Source organism: Mandrillus leucophaeus, unplaced genomic scaffold (assembly GCF_000951045.1).
Source record: "Mandrillus leucophaeus isolate KB7577 unplaced genomic scaffold, Mleu.le_1.0 Scaffold83, whole genome shotgun sequence".
Taxonomy (NCBI): Eukaryota; Metazoa; Chordata; class Mammalia; order Primates; family Cercopithecidae; genus Mandrillus; species Mandrillus leucophaeus.
The window spans coordinates 3,106,047-3,128,168 of NW_012109030.1; the positions used below are offsets into that span (position 1 = coordinate 3,106,047).

General features: G+C 41.4%; 1 protein-coding gene across 1 annotated transcript in view; it reads left to right on the forward strand.

The window, feature by feature from the left end:
• The window catches only part of FAM107B (family with sequence similarity 107, member B), a 292,618-nt gene that overhangs the window by 119,242 nt on the left and 151,254 nt on the right, over positions 1-22,122 (forward strand). Inside the window, exon 2 of the mRNA XM_011968124.1 lies at positions 8,157-8,214. Within this exon, the coding sequence (XP_011823514.1) occupies positions 8,157-8,214 (58 nt within the window). The remainder of the gene's footprint in view (positions 1-8,156; positions 8,215-22,122) is intronic.

Consider the following 22,122-nt stretch of genomic DNA (forward strand, 5'->3'; position numbering starts at 1 on the left):
GAAAGAAAACACTGAAAGATGTTTTCTTTGTTATATGGCTCCTAACAGAAAGACTCTGAAAATGCTTTCGATGTTTCATGATAGGGAAACATTTATTTAAAATTAAAATGCAATTATCTTGGAAAGGGTTGGGTTTCATTTGGGACCCATTTTCCAAATGAAGGAAGTTGAGGCCATTAATCGGTCAGAGGTTTGTTGAGACAGGTGGAGACAAATGCAACCAGGCCTTGGGTGACATCAGGAATATAATGGGACGGAAAGCTACTGACCTCCCTCCATGTATAGATGCACCAAATAAGCATCTACCTGCAGATCCATTTCCTCGGGAAGTCGGAGGCCAGTTAGAGACACCTACCCACCAGACAACTGAGAAAATGTTAATATCAGATAGACAGGAAAACTGGGGCACACTTGGGCACAGTACGCCCCCTGACCACTGTGCCATAAAATTGGCAAAGGAGTTCCCATCACCCAGCTTATTCCTGTGGAGTGGATGTTCTGAGCCCCGCATGAAGGGCTCCAATCCTGTTTCCCCACGGTTTAACACTTAATGCACCGACCACAAGAACAGAAGGGATTAGATACACATGTGTAGGAAAAAAATCTAGCAGTTTGATATGGGCATGCAAGTATTTTCAGAGACTTTATACAACTGTGATTGTATAAAGCGCAGAGAAGGGGCTTAAATCAGTGCAGAGAAGGGGCTTAAAAACACGTGTGGCCAAGCACAATGGCTCATGCCTGTAATCCCAGCACTTTGGGAGTACGACATGGCAAAACCCTGTCTCTACAAAATACAATTATAAAAATTAGCCAGCTGTGGTGGTGCATGCCTGTAGCCCCAGCTTCTCAGGAGGCTGAGGTGGGAGGATCACTTGAGCCCGGGAAGTCGAAGCTGCAGTGGGTGAAGATTGTACCACAGCACTCCATCCTGGGCAACAGAGCGAGAGTGAGACCTTGTCTCAACAAAATAAAACGAACAACTCTGTTTCCACTTGGAAGGAGTTTCCAAAACATACCTGCAGCTGCTACATGGTGGCCTGGCTTCTAATTAACTTGCTTGGGGAGTTAACAAGACAATTATTAACCTTTCATCAGTCTGGGAGGAGTTTGTACTCATGCTAAGTGCTCCAGCCCTTATAACATCCACCTAAGGAACTGCATCTTAAATCTCCTAGTGCAAACAGAGGATGGGACTGGCAAACACATGTCTCTCTAGACTGCAGAGGGAAAAAAAAGTGGTGGTTTTACATTATAAAGGGTGCATAAGCAATTTGAAGGACTCCATCCCCAGGGAGCAGTGCTGAGAAGGCTTTTAAAAAACACAGCCCCTGTGTATTCTGGATATTATACCCTTGTCAGATGAATAGTTTGCAAATATTTTCTCCCAAACTGCAGGTTGTGGCTTCATTCTGTTGATTGTTTCCTTTGCTGTGCAGGAGCTTTGGAGTCTGATATAATCTCATTTGCCTATGTTTGCTTTTGTTGACTGTTTTTGAGGTATTATCCATAAAACCTTCGCCTAGACCAATGTGCTGAAGTGTTTTCCATATGTTTTCTTCTGCTAGTTTCATAGCTTCTTGCGTTTAAGTCTTTGATGCATTTTGAGTTGATTTTTTTATCTGGTGAGAGACAGGGGTCTACTTTTATTATTCTGCATGTGGATGCCCTCTTTTTCTAGAGACACTTGGGACGCAAACAGCTCAACAACAAACAAACAAAACAAAAAACAAAAACAAAAACAAACAATCTGATTAAAAAACGGGCAAAAGATTGGAATAGACATTTCTCAAAAGAAGACGTACAAATAGCCAAGTATACAAAAAAATGCTCAACATCACTAATCATCCGGGAAATGCAAATCAAAACCAAAAGAGATATCATCTCACCCCAGTTCAAATGGCGATTATCAAGGAGATAAAAAAATAACAAATGCCGGAAAGGATACGGAGAAAGGGGAACTCCTACAGTACAGCCGTTATGAAAAACAGTATGAGGTTTTCTCCAAAAACTAAAAATAGAACGACCATATGATCTAGCAATCCCACTGCTGGGTATGCATCCAAAGGGAAGGAGATCAGCATGTCAAAGAGATGTCTACACTCCCATGTTTATTGCAACACTACTCACAATAGCAAAGATATGGAATCAACCTGAGCGTCCATCAACAGATGAATGGACAAAGAAAATGGGGCACTTATACAATAGAATACTATTCAGACATTTAAAAAAAGAATAAAATCCTGTCATTCACAGCAACATAGATGAGCCTGGAGGACATTATATTAAGTGAAATAAGCCAGACACAGAAAGACAAATACCACATGTTCTGACTCATATGTGAGAGCTGAAAAAGTTGGTATCATGGAAATAGAACAGTGGCTGGGAAGGGTAGGGAGAAGGAGGAATAGGGAGAGGTTGGTTAATGAGTACAAAATTACAGCCAGATAGAAGGAATAGTTTCTAGTGTTCTATAACGCTGTAGCACTGCAGGGTGATTCTAGTTAACAATAATTTATTGTCTATTTTCAAATAGAAGAACAGATATTGAATCTTCCCAACACAAAGAAATGATAAAAGTTTGAGGTGACGGATAGGCTAATTACCCTGCTTTGGTCATTTCACATGTATACCTGTATTGAAATATCACAGGTACCCATAAATACGTATAATTATTATGTGTCAATTTAAAAGAATGGAACAAAGCCTCTTTAATTCTTGATCAGGAATTCTATTTCTGTCTCCAACAAACTACCTTTTTGCTTCTAAACTTGCTGCCCTAGAGTGAAATGTTAACTCCCAGTGTTGCCAACTATGAGGCCAAAAGAAAATGACTTGATGTATGTTGGTGAAGGTATTTGGTTTGTGTTTTTAAATCTTTTTTTTTTCCTTCCTTCTTTCTTTATTTCTACTAATGTTCAATCAGGTGAATCTTAGGAAAAGAAACTAATTTCTACCAAAATCTTACCTTGAACTCCCTAAGTGTAAACTTACTGTGGTTTCACATGCCCTTTCAATGAGGCATCTTGGGATTAGTCCTCGGGGGAAATACAGTCATGACCCATAAAACCATGTTTCAGTCAGCAACAGACCTCATATAGAATGGAGGTCCCATCACGTTATAAACTGTCTTTTTACTGTACTTTTCTATGTTTAGAAACATAAATACTTACCATTGTGTTACCATTGCTTACAGTATTTGGTACATTAATGTGTTGGACAGGTTTGCAGCCTAGGAACAATAGGCTAATCCATTTGTCCCAGGTGTGAGTAGCCTATACCACCTAGGTTTGTGTAAGGACAATATATGATGCTCTCACAATGATGAAATCACCTAGTGATGAATTTCTCAGGACATATTCATGTTGTTAAGTGACAACACATGACTGTAAATGAAAAGTCCATTTGTTTGACAAATTTTAATAGTACCTTCTTGGTACATCATCATGGTCACATTTGATTTAATTAGCATGTAAAACTCATGATGGGGCTGGGCATGGTGGCTCATGCCTGTAATCCCAGCAGTTTGGGAGGCCTAGGTGGGTGGATCATCTGAGGTCAGGAGTTCAAGACCAACCTGACCAACATGGCGAAACCCCGTCTCCACTAAAATACAAAACTTAGCCAGGCGTGGTGGCAGGTGCCTGTAATCCCAGCTACTCAGGAGGCTGAGGCAGGAGAATCACTTGAACCTGGAAGGTGGAGGCTGCAGTGAGCCGAGATCACACCATTGCTGGGCAACAAAGCAAGACTCTGTCTCAAACAACAACAACAACAACAACAACAAACAACAACAACAACAACAACTCATGATGGCAGGGGAGGTACAGAACTAATGATTAGCACACCTGACTCCCGGTTTCCCAGAGCTAGGGTTCTTACACTGGTGTATCAGTTGGGACTCGCTCTTTTAGAAGTGACAGAAAACCTGATAGGAATCAGTTTGATTAAAAAACAAAGGTTTTGTTTTTTGTTTTGTTTTTTTTTAAATAAAAGGCAGTGTATTAGCTGAATTTTGCCAAAAAGTTCGGGGTTAATCTCGCTTCAGGCGTGGCTGAATTTGGGGCTTAGTTGATATCAACAGAAGAAAGCATTGGAGCATCTCTTGGCTCCGCCTTCCTTTGTGTAGGCTTCAGTTTCAGCTGCAAGTGATAAAGAGGTGGTGGCTACAGCAGCAGCTGCAACCCCTGTCTCTGGTTTCAGGGCCAGTGGGTGAGAACAGGAGTCATTTTCCCAGAGGTCCAGAGAAAAATCTCACTAGGTCTCACTAACCCTGAGTGGGTCACATTCAGACAGTGAGATGAGAGGGGGGTCCCCAGAAAACCTCCAACCAGCCTGCCCACTTGGGGTGGAGCCTAGGGAATTTCCTGCCATTTGCATCAGGGAGGAGCCTGACCCCTCCTCTTCCTGTGTGTAACCTTGGATTCCATCAGGAAGGGCTGTAGCCAGACTGACCTAGCAAGAGTCCCTGTTTCCCCCTTTTCTTCCTTTTCACCCAATAAAACCCTGTCTTATTCACCATTCAAATTGTTGGTGAGCTTTTTCAGATTGTCTGCAAGCCTTAATTTTCGTGGCCATGGGACAAAGAACTCTGTCTTTAGCTGAACTAAGGAACAGTCCTGGAACATGACCACTCTACCAATCAGAGGGAAATGCAACAGACTGATGGGCACAGGCTTGGGTCCCATGTTCCACCCCTGGAGTTGGGTGGTGGGGAAGGAGTCAGTTTCATGGAGCACAGAAAACCACAGTTCCTTAAGAGTGGGATGAGATGAGATGAGATGGCTTTAAGGAGGAAATCGGGACGCACTTACTAGGTAGTGAGTGAGTGAGTACCAGGCAGCAAAATCAACAGATGTCTACTACAGTTGGACTGTTGTCATTTTATTCTAGCTTTGCTGAGAAAAAGCCACTACGAATGCATTCAGCAAATTGCAGACTTGCGCTGAAGAAAAGAGACACAAGAATTGAAGGAGCTCAGCTTCTTCTCTCTAAATAGAACATAGTTTATACTATTGAGGACAGATGCTTGTTTATTCTGTGCTGAGAGCTCTCCAACCAAGAGCATTTCCAACATCCTTCCCTCTGCAGATTGTTGCGGGACTTTGCAACTCTCGCTAGTCAAAGGGAAACCTTAGGGAGGGGCTATTTAAGATGGAGTAATAAATATGTTTGGAGAAGAGCTAAAGGGCTATGTTATTTCACAGTTCTGGAATTCAGAGCAATAAAAAAGTAAACAGTCTTATTGGCTCAAAGGGGAGAGTCTTTTCATCTTGAAAATGACTTTATTTGGATTATTTTGGCCTCTCAAGAGACTTCCCCTGTGGCTGTATTATAAAATAACTCCTCGTGGTTCATTACACACTGTTCTGTTGGGCCTTGTGAAACAAGAAATGACTTACTGCATTTATTTGCTGTGTGATGGGGCTTTTCTGTTATTTACACATTCTTTGGTATACTAATATTAATTCATACCCCCTTCAAATATGTGATTTTGGAGGCAATTTTCATTAAAGTTTCTTATAACACATACATTTGAGATAATTGAACTGAGACCTTATTTACTCAAATTGCTTATGCCAATACTATTCCATGGGTTTTAAAAGTAGGACACATTTTTGGAAATGGTCTCTGATGATGAAAATTTGGACATGATTCTTGATCTCTGGAAAAGCATTTGTTCCCAACACAGGTGAAATCAATTCACTTCTAAGTTGATACTTATGGCAATTTAATGAAACCAGTTTTTATGAATTAAGAAAGCCATTTCTTTTTAAAAACATGTTTATTGATACATAATAGTTTACATATTTATGGGGAACTCGTGATATTTTGTTACATTCGTAGAATGTGTGATGATCAAGTCAAGGCATTTAGGATATCCATCATGCAAGTACTTATGATTTCTATGTGTTGGGAACATTTCAAGTTCTCTCTTCTAGCTACTTTGAAATATGCAATACATTGTTGTTAACTGTAGTCACCCTGCTCTGCTATGAATATTAGAATGTATTGCTTCTGTCTAGCTGTATGTTAGTAACCATTAACCAACTTCTCTTCATTCCCCACACCACACCCTTCCCTGACTCTGGTAATTATCATTCTACTCTCTATTTCCATGAGATCAACGTTTTTAGTTCCCACATGTGAGTAAGAACATGCAACAAGAATAAGAATATATGAGAAAAGCAAACAGATATTTATCTTTCCAGGCCTGGTTTATTTCATTTAATGACTTCCAGTTTCATCCATGTTGCTGCAAATGACAGAGTTTCATTCTTTTTTTGTGGCCAGTAGTATTCCATTGTGTATATTTACCGTATTTTCTTTATGTATCCATTTATCTGGTGATGGATGCTCAGGTTGATTTTTGTGAATAGTGCTCAAATAAATGTGGGAGTGCAGATATCCCTTTGATATACTGTTTTCCTTTGAAAAGGACATTTCTTTCTTCTTTTTTTTTTTTTTTTTTTTGACAGAGTCTCACTCTGTCGCCCTGTCGCCCAGGCTGGAGTACAGTGGTGCAATCTCAGCTCACTGCAACCTCCACCTCCCGGTCTCAAGTGATTCTCCTGCCACAGCCTCCTGAGTAGCTGGGATTACAGGCAGGCAAAACCACACCTGGCTAAGTTTTTTTTGTATTTTTTGTAGAGATGGGGTTTTGCTATGTGGCCCAGGCTGGTCTTGAACTTCTGAGCTCAGGCAATCTGCCTGCCTCAGCCTCCCAAAGTGCTAGGATTACAGGCGTGAGCCACCGCACCTGGCCTGGACCTTTCTTTATCTTACTAACTGAGCCCTAGCGTCTGGTGGGTTCTAATCCAGATGAGATATTACTGAGAACTGGCAAACTTAGTACAAATTTGAGAGAGTATTCCTATAATGAATAATATCAGTTTTTGAATTCCATTTTTTCACTCTGGTTATAGAATAACCCCAGTTTTTATTTATGGAACCCTACTCCCATATACTTTACTATGGTCTAGTGTATATTCTATTGGGCTAAATTCTTAGAAAGAACAAAGTAAGCCCGTAGTCTTCCTGCTAGGCTAGGAAGGAAGCTGAGTAGGTAACTTCCTGCAGTATAATTCAAGGGATGTTAGAAGGTATCCTGCGTAAAGGTTAAGATGCCACAGAAATAGCCCGTAGCAGACACTCAACAAATATTTGTTTAATGAACAGAAAGACAAATAAATTAATAGGCATAAAGTCATCTTGCAAGCAAAATTAGAAAAGGATTATTTAGATATTCCTCTTAATTTATCTTCTCATTTCTAATGGGGTCTACTGTTATCAGTGTTACAGCAGTAACAACCGTTGTCATTAAAGAATATCATACCGGGACTCAGAGAAGAATGTGTACACCTACCTTCTTAGAGATAAAAATATAACTATGAATAATGAGGGAACTTTCAGAAGTACATGAAATCAGTTCCTTGAACAATGAAAAACAAAACATAATTCTCTTTGTTCAACCATGCTAGTGGCATTTCTATTTTATGAAAAACCTGGCCTGGCGTGGTGGCTCACGACTGCAACCCTAGCACTTTGGGAGGCCAAGGCAGGCAGATCATGAGGTCAGGAGATCGAGACCATGCTGGCCAACATGGTGAAACCCCATCTCTACTAAAAATACAAAAAAAAAAAAAAAAAAATTAGCCAGACGTGGTGGTGCGTGCCTGTAATCCTAGCTATTCAGAAGGCTGAGGCAGGAGAATCACTTGAACCAGGGAGTTGGAGGTTGCAGTGAGCCGAGATCGCGCCACTGCACTCCAGTTTGATGACAGAGCAAGACTCCACCTCAAAAAACAAACAAACAAACAAACAGAAAACCGTCACCATCATTTCTAAGTCTCAGGTGCCTTCAAATGTATTAGTCACAGTGGGCCCCTGGGTTGTACCACTCCAGGGACAACATGCATAGACACTACCATGTGTATAGCACCTTGGAGTTGTGACGCCCAATGCTCCTGTAGTTACTCTACTTGGCATTTATTGTTGATTTGTAGTAGCTTGTCCAAAACCTCAGTTCTTTAAGGCATGGTTTAAGTTTTTCAGGTGTTGTTCTCATATTAATTAGCAGGCTTGTAAAAAATATTGCCTTACATTAATGAATTATTTTTACTTTCTCCCTGCTTTTCTGTTCTGTGGGCGCTAAGGAAGAAGAATTTCAAGAAGAACCTAAGTGCCTCGAGCTGGAGCAGAAGATGACATCAGGTAGAGTACATTCTGTATGATTCCTTTTCCAGGCTGCTGTTGCTGACAGAAGTGCTTGGAGCATCCTAAAGCTTTGCAGATTGCAAAGGAAAACCTGTACGTTCCAAATGATTGGAAACATGACTAGAAATGTCACGTGTGATGTATTCCAGGCACGACATCTGGACAATCTGGTTATGATGCAGAAAATAGCTCATTCTCTTCTTTGTCTTCTTTCTTTTATTGATTACAGTTCTTGATGAACAAACACTTGCAAAGAAGTAGATGATGATAATGATGAAAACATTTCAAATTCAGTAACGCTAAACTAAGAAGTATCATTATTTACTGAAATATTTATGATTTTCTTGGGAAACATTATTTAGATAAGTTTGTTGGGAGATTTTTATGTTTGTGAGTGGTCAAGTACACAGCTTTGCTGAAGTGATTTATGCCACAATAGGACTCCCTAGGAGCTAATGTGGAAAGAAATAAATGACAAGTGAATTTGTAACTTGGTTTGTGACTAAGATCTGTAATGATAATGAGATGTAATCGTCACAAAATAAATATTAGCTGAATGGACCTAATAATAATGAAAGCTAAATCTTAATATTCTCAACCTCTATTTACCAATGGCTTTTAGTTTTAGTTTGGTGTTTTATGTGATTTGGTGTTAGAAGATGGCTCCAGATGTGTTTGCTGCTGGCAAAGGCTCATGTTCTTGTAATTTAATGGAAATTAGGGAAAAGAATTAAGAAATTGGAAGTGATAATGAAAAGAGTATGCAAAGCGAAAGGAAAAGTAGCACCCTACTCTGGTATAGATGAAGGAGACAGAATGAGCAATTAATCAACTCCACCCTTTCCCTCTACACCCATCCCCTCCCAAGTTCCCTGTACCCCCATCAATTACCAACATTGCTTTAATTTAGTGCCTCTTCCTGGAACACTCTCCCCTTGCAGATCCTTGTACAGATGGCTCAGTTCAAACATCCTGTCCCAGAGAAAACTTTCCCAACCATCTTGGCATTCTTCCAAATCACTCTTCATCCCATTACACATTTTTTTTTTTTCGTGATGCTCATTCCAATCTGATATGGTTTGGCTCTGTGTCCCCACCCAAATCTCACCTTGGATTTTAGTTCCCATAATCCCCATGTGTTGTGGGAGGGACGCAGTGGGAGGTAATTTAATCATGGGGGCAGTTACCCTCATGCTATTCTCATGATAGTGAGTTCTCACGAGATCTGATGGCTTTATAAGGGGCTGCTCCCCCTCCACTCTGCATTTCTCCTTGCTGCCGTCATGTGAAGAAGGACGTGTTTGCTTCCGCTTCCGCCATGATTGTAAGTTTCCTGACGCCTCCTTAGCCCTGCAGAACTGTGAGTCAATTCAACCTCTTTTCTTTATAAATTACCCAGTCTCTTGCAGTTCTTTATAGCAGAATGAGAATGGCCTAATACACGATCCAAAATAATCTTTCTGTTAATCTGTGGTTTATTGCAATATTGTCTCTTAGAGAGCAAGGACATTAATAGTCTTGTTTAATGGCATCCCTAGTACCTTGGACAGTGCCTGGCACATAGTAGTAATTCAGTAAATTTTTGTTAAGTGACCCCTGATGTCCATTATGAGCAAGGCACTCTCTTCCTGTCTGTAGTGGGGGTATAGGTGGGGTAGGTTTGGCATAGGCCAACACTATGCCTATTTTAAATTTCTGGGATATAAAAAAGAATACGACATGGCACTTGCCCTCAAGACAACAAATTGTATTTGCAATATGATAAATAATGTGAAAATATCTATATAATCAAAGTGCTGCTGGGAGCACCGAGGAAGGAGCAATTCAATTTGCATTGGGAAGCAGGATCAAAGAAGGCCCCTTGGGGTTGATGATACTTGTAATGAAGATTGGAGTTTGAAAGCCTACTTTCATAATAGGGGCATAGAAGGGGCAGTGGTGGAGTTTACATATCATACCTTTGAAAATGACTCTGAGTACCACTTTTGCACTTTCGCCCTTGATCTTTCACTTCTCAGCTAGAGAAGAAGGCTGGGAGGATGGTCTTGGCTGCATCAATGCAAATTCAGCCAACTCAAAGGCTTTGAATTTCCCAGCTGCTGTTATAAATGCTTTTATTTGCTCTCTTGGCATAGTGCCTACTACATTTTGTGAACATTTGTTCACACATGGTGGGAGGGCATCACTACTCACTAAAGACTTTCTAAGAAATGAGATGACTTTACGGAGTTCTTTCATGACACCTCAGGGTGAGAAATTAGACATCCCATTCTGAAAATTCTGCTAGGGTTCCCAGTTCCTTAGGCCCTCAGTGTGTGTTACTAGAGATTCAGCAAAGTGGTAAGGATTTCCCTCAGCAAATGCATTTGGAGCTGGACATCTCCCTGAAAATAATTCTGCAGAAAAGAACAAATGAAGTGTAGGTAGACATTTGTAATCCCGATTTCTCTGTGATCAACTGGTATGGTTTTAGATTATTGACACAAGAATAAAAGGCTTATTACTTTACTTTCTTCAAAAACATCTAACAATGCTGTTGTTAAAGTGGAAATTTCAAGCAGAAAATGCAGTTCCTCCTTATTTCTTTAAAATGCTTGGGTCCACTGACTTTGGGGCTTGCTATAGAGCTCCTCTTCCTCTTTATTCAGGATTTATTCCTAAATGTGTGTATTTGCGTTGCATGTTGCTTTGGGTGTACTTGTGTTTCTAGTTCTAGATCATTCTATCCAGATCTCCCATATTGACTAACCATTCTTTAAAATCCTATTAGGTATAAGTTGTGTCTGCTAAATTATTTGAAAAGTATGAACATACGCTATATTCATTCAAAAAACTTTTACTGAATGTCTATGTGCTAGATATTATAATAGGAATTATGCTATATAGCCATGAATCTGCGAATGAGGAGGAGGATACATTCTGAGAAATGTGTCACTAGACAATTTTGTCATTGTGTGACCATCATAGAGGGCACTTACACAAACCTAGATGGTATAGCCTACAACACACTGAGGCTATATGGTGTTGCCTACTGCTTCTAGGCTATAAACCTGTACAGCATGTTATTACACTGGATATTGTAGGCAATTATAACACAGTGGTATTTGTGTATCTAAACATATCTCACTATAAAAGAGGTACAGCAAAAAATACAGTAGTATAATCTTACAGGTCCACTGTTGTATATGTGGTTTGCTGTTAACCAAAACATTGTTACATGGTACATGACTGTATTTAGAGTGGTAAATACAACAGATATGACTCCAGCCTCCTGGAATGTATGGAAAGTGAGAAATACAGCCATTAGACAAATAAAATGTGAGTTATAGAGAAATGGCAGCCTTTAAATAGTAAAATGTAAGTTTTAGAGAAAGCAGGGTACTGTGAAAGTCTTGCCTTCACAGAGCTTTAGTCAAATGGAGCCTTTCAAACATGCACACAGAGAGCTAGGACAAAAGGTGGAATATAGCATATGCTGAAACAGAGACATGAGTTAGGAGCCGGGGAGCACTAAGGAGGTGAAGGAAACGCAGCTGGAGGAATCCAGGAAGTTTTTCAAGAGAATGCACCATAAGAGCTGGGCCTTGAAGGATAGAGATGAAATTCACGTGTGAAGGGAGACACGTAAGCCAGGGTGTTTATAAAGCAAAACCCAAATACTGTAAATTGAATTCCAAGCGATACCTACTTGGAATTCAGTTCATTTGTTTTTATTATTATTATTATTATTATTTTGTGACTGATGATCTAAGTCTTGGGCATCTAACACTTCATCCTGAGGTCCATAATTTGTATTAATACTTGTAGGAGCCACCCACGTGACAATGACAGACCAATTAGGAGTGTGCTCTGTCTTTACCACCATCGTTACTGTCTTCTGCCCTCAGATAATTGTGTCTGTGTACATTGGAGACCTTTCTTAGTAGGTGATTGAAAGATGGAACCTTAATGCCTTTCCCGGAATCAGGTTGCATTTCCTCGTCACTTTGTGGATATACTAGCTTCATGGATACATTAGCCCATTTATAAGAAGTTCCTTTTAATTTGATGAATTGTCAATGGGTGCCCCATTTCAGTAAGAGAAGTGCTGAGCAGGTTCTGCAGGGAGATGAAGTTTACCTTTTTATCACACCTGCCCTTTCTATGTTCCAAGCCTCCTCAGTGAGTGTATTAGTCAGAGTTCTCTAGAGGGACAGAACTAATAGGATAGATGCATATATGAAAGGGAATTTATTAAGGAATATTGACTGACATGATCACAAGGAGAAGTCCCACAATAGACCTTCTGCAAACTGAGGGGCAAGGAAGCCAGTCCAAACTCAAAATCTCAAAAGTAGGGAAGCTGACAGTGCAGCCTTCAGTCTGTGGCCGAAGGCCTGGGAGCCCCTGGCAAACCACTGGTGTAAGTCCAAGAGTCCAAAAGCTGAAGAACTTGGAGTCTAATGTTCAAGGGCAGGAAGCATCCAGCATGGGAGAAAGATGAAGACTGGAAGACTCAGCAAATCTGTTCTTTCCACTTTCTTCTTCCTGCTTTTATTCTAGCCATGCTGGCAGCTGATTAGATGGTACCCACCCAGACTGAGGGTGGGTCTGCCTCCCCTAATCCACTGACTCAAACGTTAATCTCTGTTGGCAACCCTCTCACCAACACACCAGAAACAATACTTTGCATCCTTCAATCCAATCAAGTTGACACTCAATATTAACCATCAATGTGGGGTTCCTTCCTCTACACCTTCGCTTCCCAGTTTCTCTATCATCAGAATGGCATGCACTCAAGCACATATACCTTGGTGCACTGTGTCCCCTCTTTCAGTCTATTGGTATGTTAAGCCTCAGATCTACTTATGGAATGAAGAGATGTAGTGGTTATGAAAGGGATTATAAACATCAACAAACAGGTAAAGAAGGACAGAGATCATCATGGTGAGACCCAGTCTCTAAAAAAAAAAAAAAAAAAAAAATTAGCTGGACGTGGTGGCACATACCTGTGGTCCCAGCTGCTTGGGAGGTTGATGTGGGAGGATCACTTGAGCCCAGGTGGTCGAAGCTGCAATGAGCCATGATTGTGTCACTGCACTCCAGCCTGGGTGACAGAGTGAGACCCTGTCTCAAAAAAAACAAAAAAACAAAACAAAAAAAACAACAAAAAACCCAACCCAGGCAGGTCAGAGGTCAGATGTAGGGAGAATTGCCTCCAGCAGCAATTACACAGCGTGGCTGGTCATTTCCTTTACCTGAGCATAGAAGGTCCTAAATGATGGGAGCAGTCAATGAAGACTCCGTTAGACTGTGTGCTCCACAAAAGCAGGGATTATGTCTGTTTAAAAGTAAGGTGAGGTCCTTTATTCGAAGGTGCCATTTTTAAAGATGCTTTGCAATCCCTTCTATATAATATTCAATGCAAAAATAAAGAACATATTTAAAAAAACTGAATCTGGGCTATGTTTATAACTCCACATAGGGAGAAGGAAGAATGAGGTAATGGTGATACGTTGGGTGGAGACCCTGCAGAGGGAAGTTTTCCATACTTAAGAGTTTCTATAATGTGGTCAGGATGCTGTTCTGATAATAAAGACTAAAACAAAGATCCTTTACTAATAGTGACAAGGGAAAGGCCACAATGCCACAGACAGAGAGAACTGCATGTCAGCGAGAAGGCACAATTTGAAGCCTCACTACATGACTCTCTGAGGGTGAGCCAGTTATTTGAAGTTGCTTAGGACTGGGACAGTCACTGGTTTACCTTTTCTCACCTGGGCTTGTGCCTCACTTCTCAGCAGCTGCAAAACCAAAATCACTCTCTTCCTGAACTAGTCAGAGTTCTCCAGAGAAACAGAACCACTGGGACATAGATATAGAAGGAGATTTATTATGAGGAATTGGCTCACATGATTTTGGAGGCTGGGAAGTCCCACGATATGCCCTCTATAGACTGGAGATCTAAGAGCCCAAGTGGTGAAATTCTAGTCCAAGTCCAAAGGCCTGAGAATCAGGAGAGCCAATGGTGTCAGTTCCAGAACAAGGGCAGAGAAGACTGATGTCCCAGCTCAAGCAGTCACACAGAAAGCAGAAGGAGTGAATTCCTTCCCCTTTCCCCTTTTGTTCTATTCAGACCCTCCACAGATTGGGTAATGCCCACCTACACTGGGGAGGGTGATCAGCTTCACTGAGTTTGCTGATTTAGATGTTCATCTCATCTGGATACACTGTCATGGACACATCCAGAAATAACGTTTAATCTGGGCCCCCCTTAGCCCAGTCAATTTGACACAAGGAATCAACCATCACACTTCTCTGGTGAATTAGTCCTTTCTTGCATTGCTGTAAAGAACTACCTGAGACGGGATAATTTTTAAAGAAAAGAGGTTTAATTGGAACACAGTTCTGCAGGCTGTACAGGAAACATGGCTGGGGAGGCCTTGGGAAACTTATAATCATGGCGGAAAGTGAAGGGGAAGTAGGCAGGTCCTACATGGCTGGAGAAGGAGGAAGAGGGCGAAGAGGAAGGTGCTACATACTTTTAAACAACCAGATCTAGTGAGAACTCACTATCACAAGAACAGGGGAAAATCCACTCACATGATCCAGTCACCTCCCACCAGGCCCCTCCTCCAACATTGGGGGTTACAATTTGACATGAGATTTGGGGAAGAACACAAATCCAAACCACGTGACCTGGGTAGCATCTCTTTCCTTTTTGCCTTTCCATGGTATGTGCTCCTTTCTAGAGCCTTCTATGGATTGCTTTGCCTTTTCATTTTAGAAATAAAGTTCTAGAATGAGGCTACATTTACTCTCTTCTTATTCCACCAAATGGCTCTCAGAACAAGCTAAGCACCATGCATATATACTACATGCAATATGCAAAGGCATTGGTATTGGATAAGATTCAATTGAACATTTGAACAATTTTAGCACAAAGACTCAGGTTTATAGGTGACATACGGAAACTACGGATCCTTCACTTACTAATTTTATTTGTAATCAAATGAGTAGAAATCACATAGTACCACTTTTATGGAGAGAGGGAGATTAACAGTCTTTCAGAGGTGGCACATCTTGTCTTCATTCATTCATTCCTTTGTGGGCAGGGAGATGGATGAATGGGCCAACCATGCTTTCTTGATATAATTCTTTTTGAAAATAAGTTGCATTCTTTCTAGTGGCCATTTTTTTTTTAAGTGAAATGTGTTTGAAAAATGTTGGCTTCAATTTGCCATTCCTTTCAAACCATGCATTGCTTTAGAAACAGGCCAAGTCTTTTTGAATGTGAAACAACTTTCCAATTTGTGCACCATTCCAGAAGACCTTGTGGAATCCTTATTCTCTTTTCGGTTGCACTCAACCTGTGCTGCCAGGGCCTCAAAGATTACACTGCTTGGTCGTATGAGGGGAGAATCCTGTAAGTTGGAGGCAGTTGGTTACAAAGGGTTTCATCAGAACACCCTCTTTTTGCTAAAGGTCATCTAGAACTGAGGGGAGCCCAGTACATTTTCTAAGTTGGCTGTCTGTGTCATCTGCATTTAGTCAAGTTTCATTTCCTGTGGTTTGTAGATTTCTTAAGTGTGAAGTAACGAACCCCAAACAGTTAAAATTCTTTACCTAAAAATGGATGCAATGAGGAAAAAAATAGGTATTTTTGTAACTTCTATGGGGAAGTGAGACTGGGGTTCCACTGAGCAGTTCCTTGTTGCTGTGTACACGAGGCCAGCCCCTCTGCGGGAAAGTCCATGACACTTGGTGTTCAGATCTCCTTGCTGGGCATCTCAGGAGGTGACAAAACGAGACCCATTTTCTGACAATTCAGACGAAGTGTCTGCTTTTACTTTCATGTCGTGGGAGAACAGTCAACAGTGCAGTTTCCACCAGAACCCACTATTTATCTCAGTCACACACCTCTCTACTTTTGCACAAGAGTTGTTTATCTTCCATACAGATTTTTCTGAGTCTTTGGCCACAGATGAACAGAAAACCGTTGAGATAGGAAGGTGAGAAAAAAAAGAAGGGAAACTTATCCTAAGTTTGCTTTCTTTCCATTTCCTTAACCTTAGGGCAGACAGTTATTTTGTTTGTTTTGTTTTGTTTTGTTTTTGAGACGGAGTTTCTTTCTTTCACCTAGGCTGGAGTGAAATGGGACAATCTCAGCTCACTGCAACCTCTGCCCCTTCCCCTGCAGCAAGGCACCTGCCTCAGCCTCCAGAGTAGGTGGGACTACAGGTGCGTGCCACCATGCCCAGCTAATTTTTGTATTTTCAATAGAGACAAGGTTTTGCCATGCTGGTGAGGCTGGCCTCTAACTCCTGACCTTACGTGATCCACCCACCTCAGCCTCCCAAAGTGCTAGGGTTACAGGTGTGAGCCACCGCACCCGGCCAAGACAGACAGTTTGAGGGTTCATGGGAGGCCTTTTATTACGGAAAATGCTACTGAGGGTAGTAGATGACTTTCAGTGAACACTTTGTCCCCAAACTCTTTATGGGACTTTTTGGTCGGCACAGCTCCTTCTGTTGGGTCTTTGTTTTCAGTGACCACTTCCTTGACCACTTTCTGCAAAACTGCAACCTTTCCTTCAACTCTTACTTCCTCGTGTGTTTTGGTTTTTGAAACCACTTGTCACTATCCACATATTATATAATTCACTTGCTTTTTGTCTATCTTCCCCTTCTGTAAGGTAAGCATCATGAAGGCAGGGATGTTTGACCATTTTGTGTCCTGCTGCAAATATAATGAATGCCTAGGATGGAGCCTGACATATTAGAGGCACTCAATGAATATTTATTAAATGGAGAATGAATACTTGCTCTTTTCAATCTTACTGAAGCAAGTAGATGCATCAATCACTTCTAGGCCTTTGGTTAAGATCAAGTGAAGCAGATGAATCAGACACTGGATGTTACGTCTTTTTCTCTTTGTTTTCTCCCCCCAGCTCCTCGTACAATGCTTGGACTATGTAGGAATTGAAAAGTAATGGTTGTTTGACTAAAGTATGCATGCGTGAATGAATAATTGAGTCTGGTTTACAACGTGACTTTCGATATAAAAACTGTTGTTTATTTGGGTACTTAACACATATAAAGCAAACCATGCTGATCCACGGAGAGTCAAAGATGAGTCAGACATGGGTCTTGCCTTCAAGATGCTAAATGTACTTCCTTTGTCCTGAGTTTACTTTCTTTCTGTTCCCTTAACCCTAGGACAGTCTGTGGGGTCACAGGAAGACTTTTCTTAGGGGAAATGCTCCTGAGGGTTGTAGATGATGACTTTCAGTGAAGACCTGGTCTCTAGACTCTTTTATGGGACTCAACTATCATAGCTTGCATTTTAGTCTAAAGAATCTCACCATTTTGTCTCTATTTCGAATAATAGTAATTGGATTTTCACTGTCGTATAAATTCTTCCCAAGAAATGAAGGTTAACCGGGTGCAGTGGCTCACGCCTGTAATCCCAGCACTTTGGGGGACCGAAGTGGGTGGATCCCTTGAGCCCAGGAGTTGGAGACCAGCTTGAGCAACATAACAAAACCCCAACCTACAAAAGAAGAGAAAACATTAGCCAGGCATGGTGGTGTGTGGCTTCAGTCTCAGCTACTCGGGAGGCTAAGGTGGGAGGATCTCTTGAGTCTGGGCTGCCAAGACTGCAGTGAGCTGGGATCGTGCCACTGCACTCCAGACTGGGCGACAGAGTGAGACCAGACTCAAAAAAAAAAAAGAAAAAAAAAGTGAAGGTGGCAACATGCTTGTTGCTGGAGGTTTATTAGAGGAACATAGACGTGCAAGTGATACATACCCTGTTCCAAGAACTTAAAACACCAGTGAACAAGAGGCCATGGGCTTTAATATATATTAACGAAAAGAAAATGTTTCTAGAACGCACTTACAGATCTTGCATTATTACGTGTAAGTAGGAAAAAGTTGGTTGGTTTTCCATCTAGGTTCTAGGTATTTTTCCACCTGTTAAGTCTGTCGAAATTGCCCTAGAATCCAAGGAGATGTTTCTCTGGTGACCAGGGGTGGGGTGGGGATTTGGGGCTGGAGGTGTCTGTCTTTGGGAGGGTCAGGCCAGCAATGGTATGCTCCGGGTCTGAAGTGAAGGGAGACTTCCTGGCCTGCCTATTCAAGATGTACCAATCTACATCCAGTCCTCTGCCATTTTGCCTTGAGAAGGTGTCAGGCTAATGAGATAGGATCTCCAAGCACTCAGCAACCTTCTAGGCCAAATCTGTCAAGTGGTGTTACCACCCAGGGTTTGAAAACCCTGGCATTCATCCTCCTCAGAGTCATTGGAGAGCAATCTGTGCTTTCTCCTCTCTACATGGGCAGAGAGCAAATTGCTTCCAGATTTTTCTGTTTAGAAAATTTAACAGACCATTTATTGTTCGTAAATGAGAAAATACAAAAATACATAAAATGAGGGTTTGATTTCGTCCTCTGTATTCAAAGTAAGCCTGATGTGTTGTTGATGGACTGGGCACATGTGCCTTAAAGGGGAGCTGAGCTGCATCTGTGCAGCAAGCTGTTCAGCCTTGACATTGTGCCCACCCACCCATGGGACACCTCAGTAGTCTATTTAGTATTATCTATTCTTCTCCATCCAATCCTATGTCTTCATAACATAGTGGGAATGGAGGCATGGAACTTTCCAGAAGTTTACCCAGGTTGCAAGGTGAACCAGTTACCGGTTACCAGGAATGAAATTTTCAGTGTGCACAAATTGCAGCAAATTGCCTAATTTTTTGTGTGTGCCACAAGATGCGTTTCTACACTCTTTCACTTTCTTTTAATATTTGTTTGTTTAAAATTTAATGTTGGCCCTTTGTAAAAATTCCTTAGAGGAGGAGGAATTCTGAAGGTGACATTAACATCCAAAATCAGAAGTAAAGTGATGGTCTTTAAATGTTTCCATCCTGAAGGAATCTGTCTACCCACTTCTTACTTCTTACTTCCTTCCCCCACGTAGGAATAAAAAGATGAACTTGTATATTGCATGCCAGGGACCTGAATGTCCAATCACCTGTCTCCTTGAAGTGTACCTCTCCTTCCATTCTGATGACGTGGAAGGTGGAAATTGTCATCTAGAAATTTCAACCAATGGTCACAAAGACTCCCAAGAGAGAAAATCCAAAGTTTTCAAATTTCAAAGATGGTTGTTGTTGGCATTGTTTTTGCTATTTACCCATGTTTTCCTGAAAACCTTCAAATGAAGTGAAATTTTGGCCCTGGAAGTTCCCTGTGAAGTCAGCCTCTTTATAGCCTCTCATGCTCCACACTCTGGTTCAGGGTGATGTAGGAGCCACCATACCTTGCTCTACTCCTCAGTGTTTCCTGGTAAATCAGTTGCTGCTCCAGAATTTGTATCTAGGAGGAGCACAGGGGCCAGAACAGGTTGAAAAGATATTAAAGGACTTGTCCTGAAGTCGTTCCTGCACAGCACTTTATGGAAGATGAGAAAATATCAATTGTTTATATCAAGGATGGGGAGGAGGAGCTGATGGAGTTGGAGTGCATGGCCGACACTCAGCACCCAGCCCCTCTCCCCTTGCCCTTCACTTCAGTGCCTGTGACCCCACTTCTGGCACCTGCATGCCTTTCCATAAAGGCTTCCTCTTACCCCAGAACCTGCCTCAGTCCCCTGAGGAGTAACTGTCACCCAATCCCTGATCAGACTTTGTGAATAAATACCGCAGCTCACTTGCCCGTGGGTAGGTAGCTGTGGAGCTGGCTCCCAGGGATCCCCAGGAGGGTTAAGTCCCAGTCCCTACAGGAGTAGCAGCTACATAAATCCTGTGGTGGCTGCTTTCCCTCTCCTGTCCCGGCTCCCCACCTCTCCTCTTGTTCCATTCACATATGAACTGCTTCCCCCGAATGCCTGTCTCAGGGTCTGCTTCTAAGGGAACCTGAACTAAGAGAGGGTCCCTTGGCACAATCACTGTATTGAACGCAACCATAACATATTTTAAAACATTTTTGCCAGCTCCTCGGGAGGCTGAGGCAGGAGTATCACTTGAACCCGGGAGGCGGAGGTTGCAGTCAGCCGAGATTGTGCCACTGCACTCCAGCCTGGGTGACAGAGAAAGACTCCGTCTCAAAACAAAACAAAGCAAAGCAAAACAAAACAAAACAACATTTGTGAGCCTGACTGAGATAGCAGGAAAAAAAAAAGAAAACCTGTCAAAAAAAATTAAAACACTAAATGCAAACTATCTTCTTTGACTACTTACTACCTGCTATGGTTTGGATATTTGTCCCCTCCAAATCTCATGTTGACATTTGATCCCCAGTGTTGGAGGTGGGGACTAAAGGGAGGTGTTTTGGTCGTAAGTGCAAATCCTTCTTCATGAATGGCTTAGTGTCAATCTTGATGGATTGAGGGAGCTCTCACCCTTAGGTCCCATGGGATCTGATTGTTGGAGAATCTGGCACCTCCTTTTCTCTCTTGCATCCTCTCTCAACATGTAATGTCTGCACGTGCCAGCTCCCCTTTTGCCTCAGATGCTGGTGCCATGCTTGTATAGCCTGCAGAACCATGAGTCAAATAAACCTCTTTCCTTTATGAATTACCCAGCCTCAGGTATTTCTTTATAGCAATGTAAAATGGAGTAAGACACGACCCCACTGACTGGTCAAAATGGTAGCATTCTCAAGCTTCTTAAAATTCCTTTTCTGAACACAGTTTTCTGACCTTTTCTGAACACAGTGTTCTATCCTATGCATCCATTGAGGGGCACTTAATGATTAGTGAAAGGGAAGGGGATTTTTTCACCTTGAAGTTGACTATGGTAAAGCATATCTACTTAGTTACTGCCGTATTTCAACTCAACTTGAACGTGCTTATTTGAGCGTAAGAATGGATTTAAATCATAAAATCATTTATTTTTGAATTACCCAATGTGGGCCAAAATATTTGGATTAACTGCTGTTTGGTTCTGTGTGAAACGGAATACATAATCAGATATTTTGTTTTGAGCCTTAAAAAAACAACAGCTAAGAAAAGAGTCTTAAAGGAAACTAGCTAAGATCACCTCTGGTTTCTTATCCTTCACCACAGATTGATGATGAGAGCAAGAGGTAGTCAAATGCAGCAGCAGTATGTTAATAAAGACCTTTCTCCAATGAATTATGGCTTTCATTAATGAATTAATACATAGCTATAATTAATAATTAGGGTTAATATGCAGCCTATATTCCACACAGATATTCAGAAAATAGGAAGTAATTCTGAAGACCTTAAAGGTGATTTCAGCTGCTTATGACTGATGTTACAACCAGAGCAAACTCAGCTGTAGATGTGTTTTTGTGACTTGTGAATTTTTTGAAAATTGGTTGCCAATGTTTAAAAAACTGGAAAATTTCATGTAAAAAACTAGGTTCCAATTTCTCTTGAGAAATTGTAAGAACTAGCCAAACCAGGCCTGCATTCCTAAGCAGTGAAAAAAAAAAAAAAAAAAAAAAAAAATCAACCGAAGTTGCCTTTTTAGCTGGTACCTCCCTATCCTGCCTGGCCCCTGCAGGCATGTGGGGTTTAAATGCCAGACTTATGACGTTAGAAGAAATATGAGATAAAAGGAAGAAACACAAACAAATAATAAACCTTACAGTTTTCAGGCAAGAAGAAACTCTTCCTTGCGTATTTACAGTTGTGTGGACAGTGTTGTGTTTTTGCTTGGTTGTCAGAAATCTCTTCTTTGGCTGTGGTCTGAGGAGCAGGTAAGAGCATGTGGGGTCGTTGCTATGGAAACAGGAGAAAACACTAGCATCAAGCTTGTGGGCGTTACCTCACCCAGTGATCTTGACACGATTCCCTGAAGTTTCCCGCAGTTACATTTTACTGTGTATAAGCAGCTAATACTATACTCTTTAGGGGCATCTTTGTGGTTTCAGTAATGAATAATTACAAAATATTTTG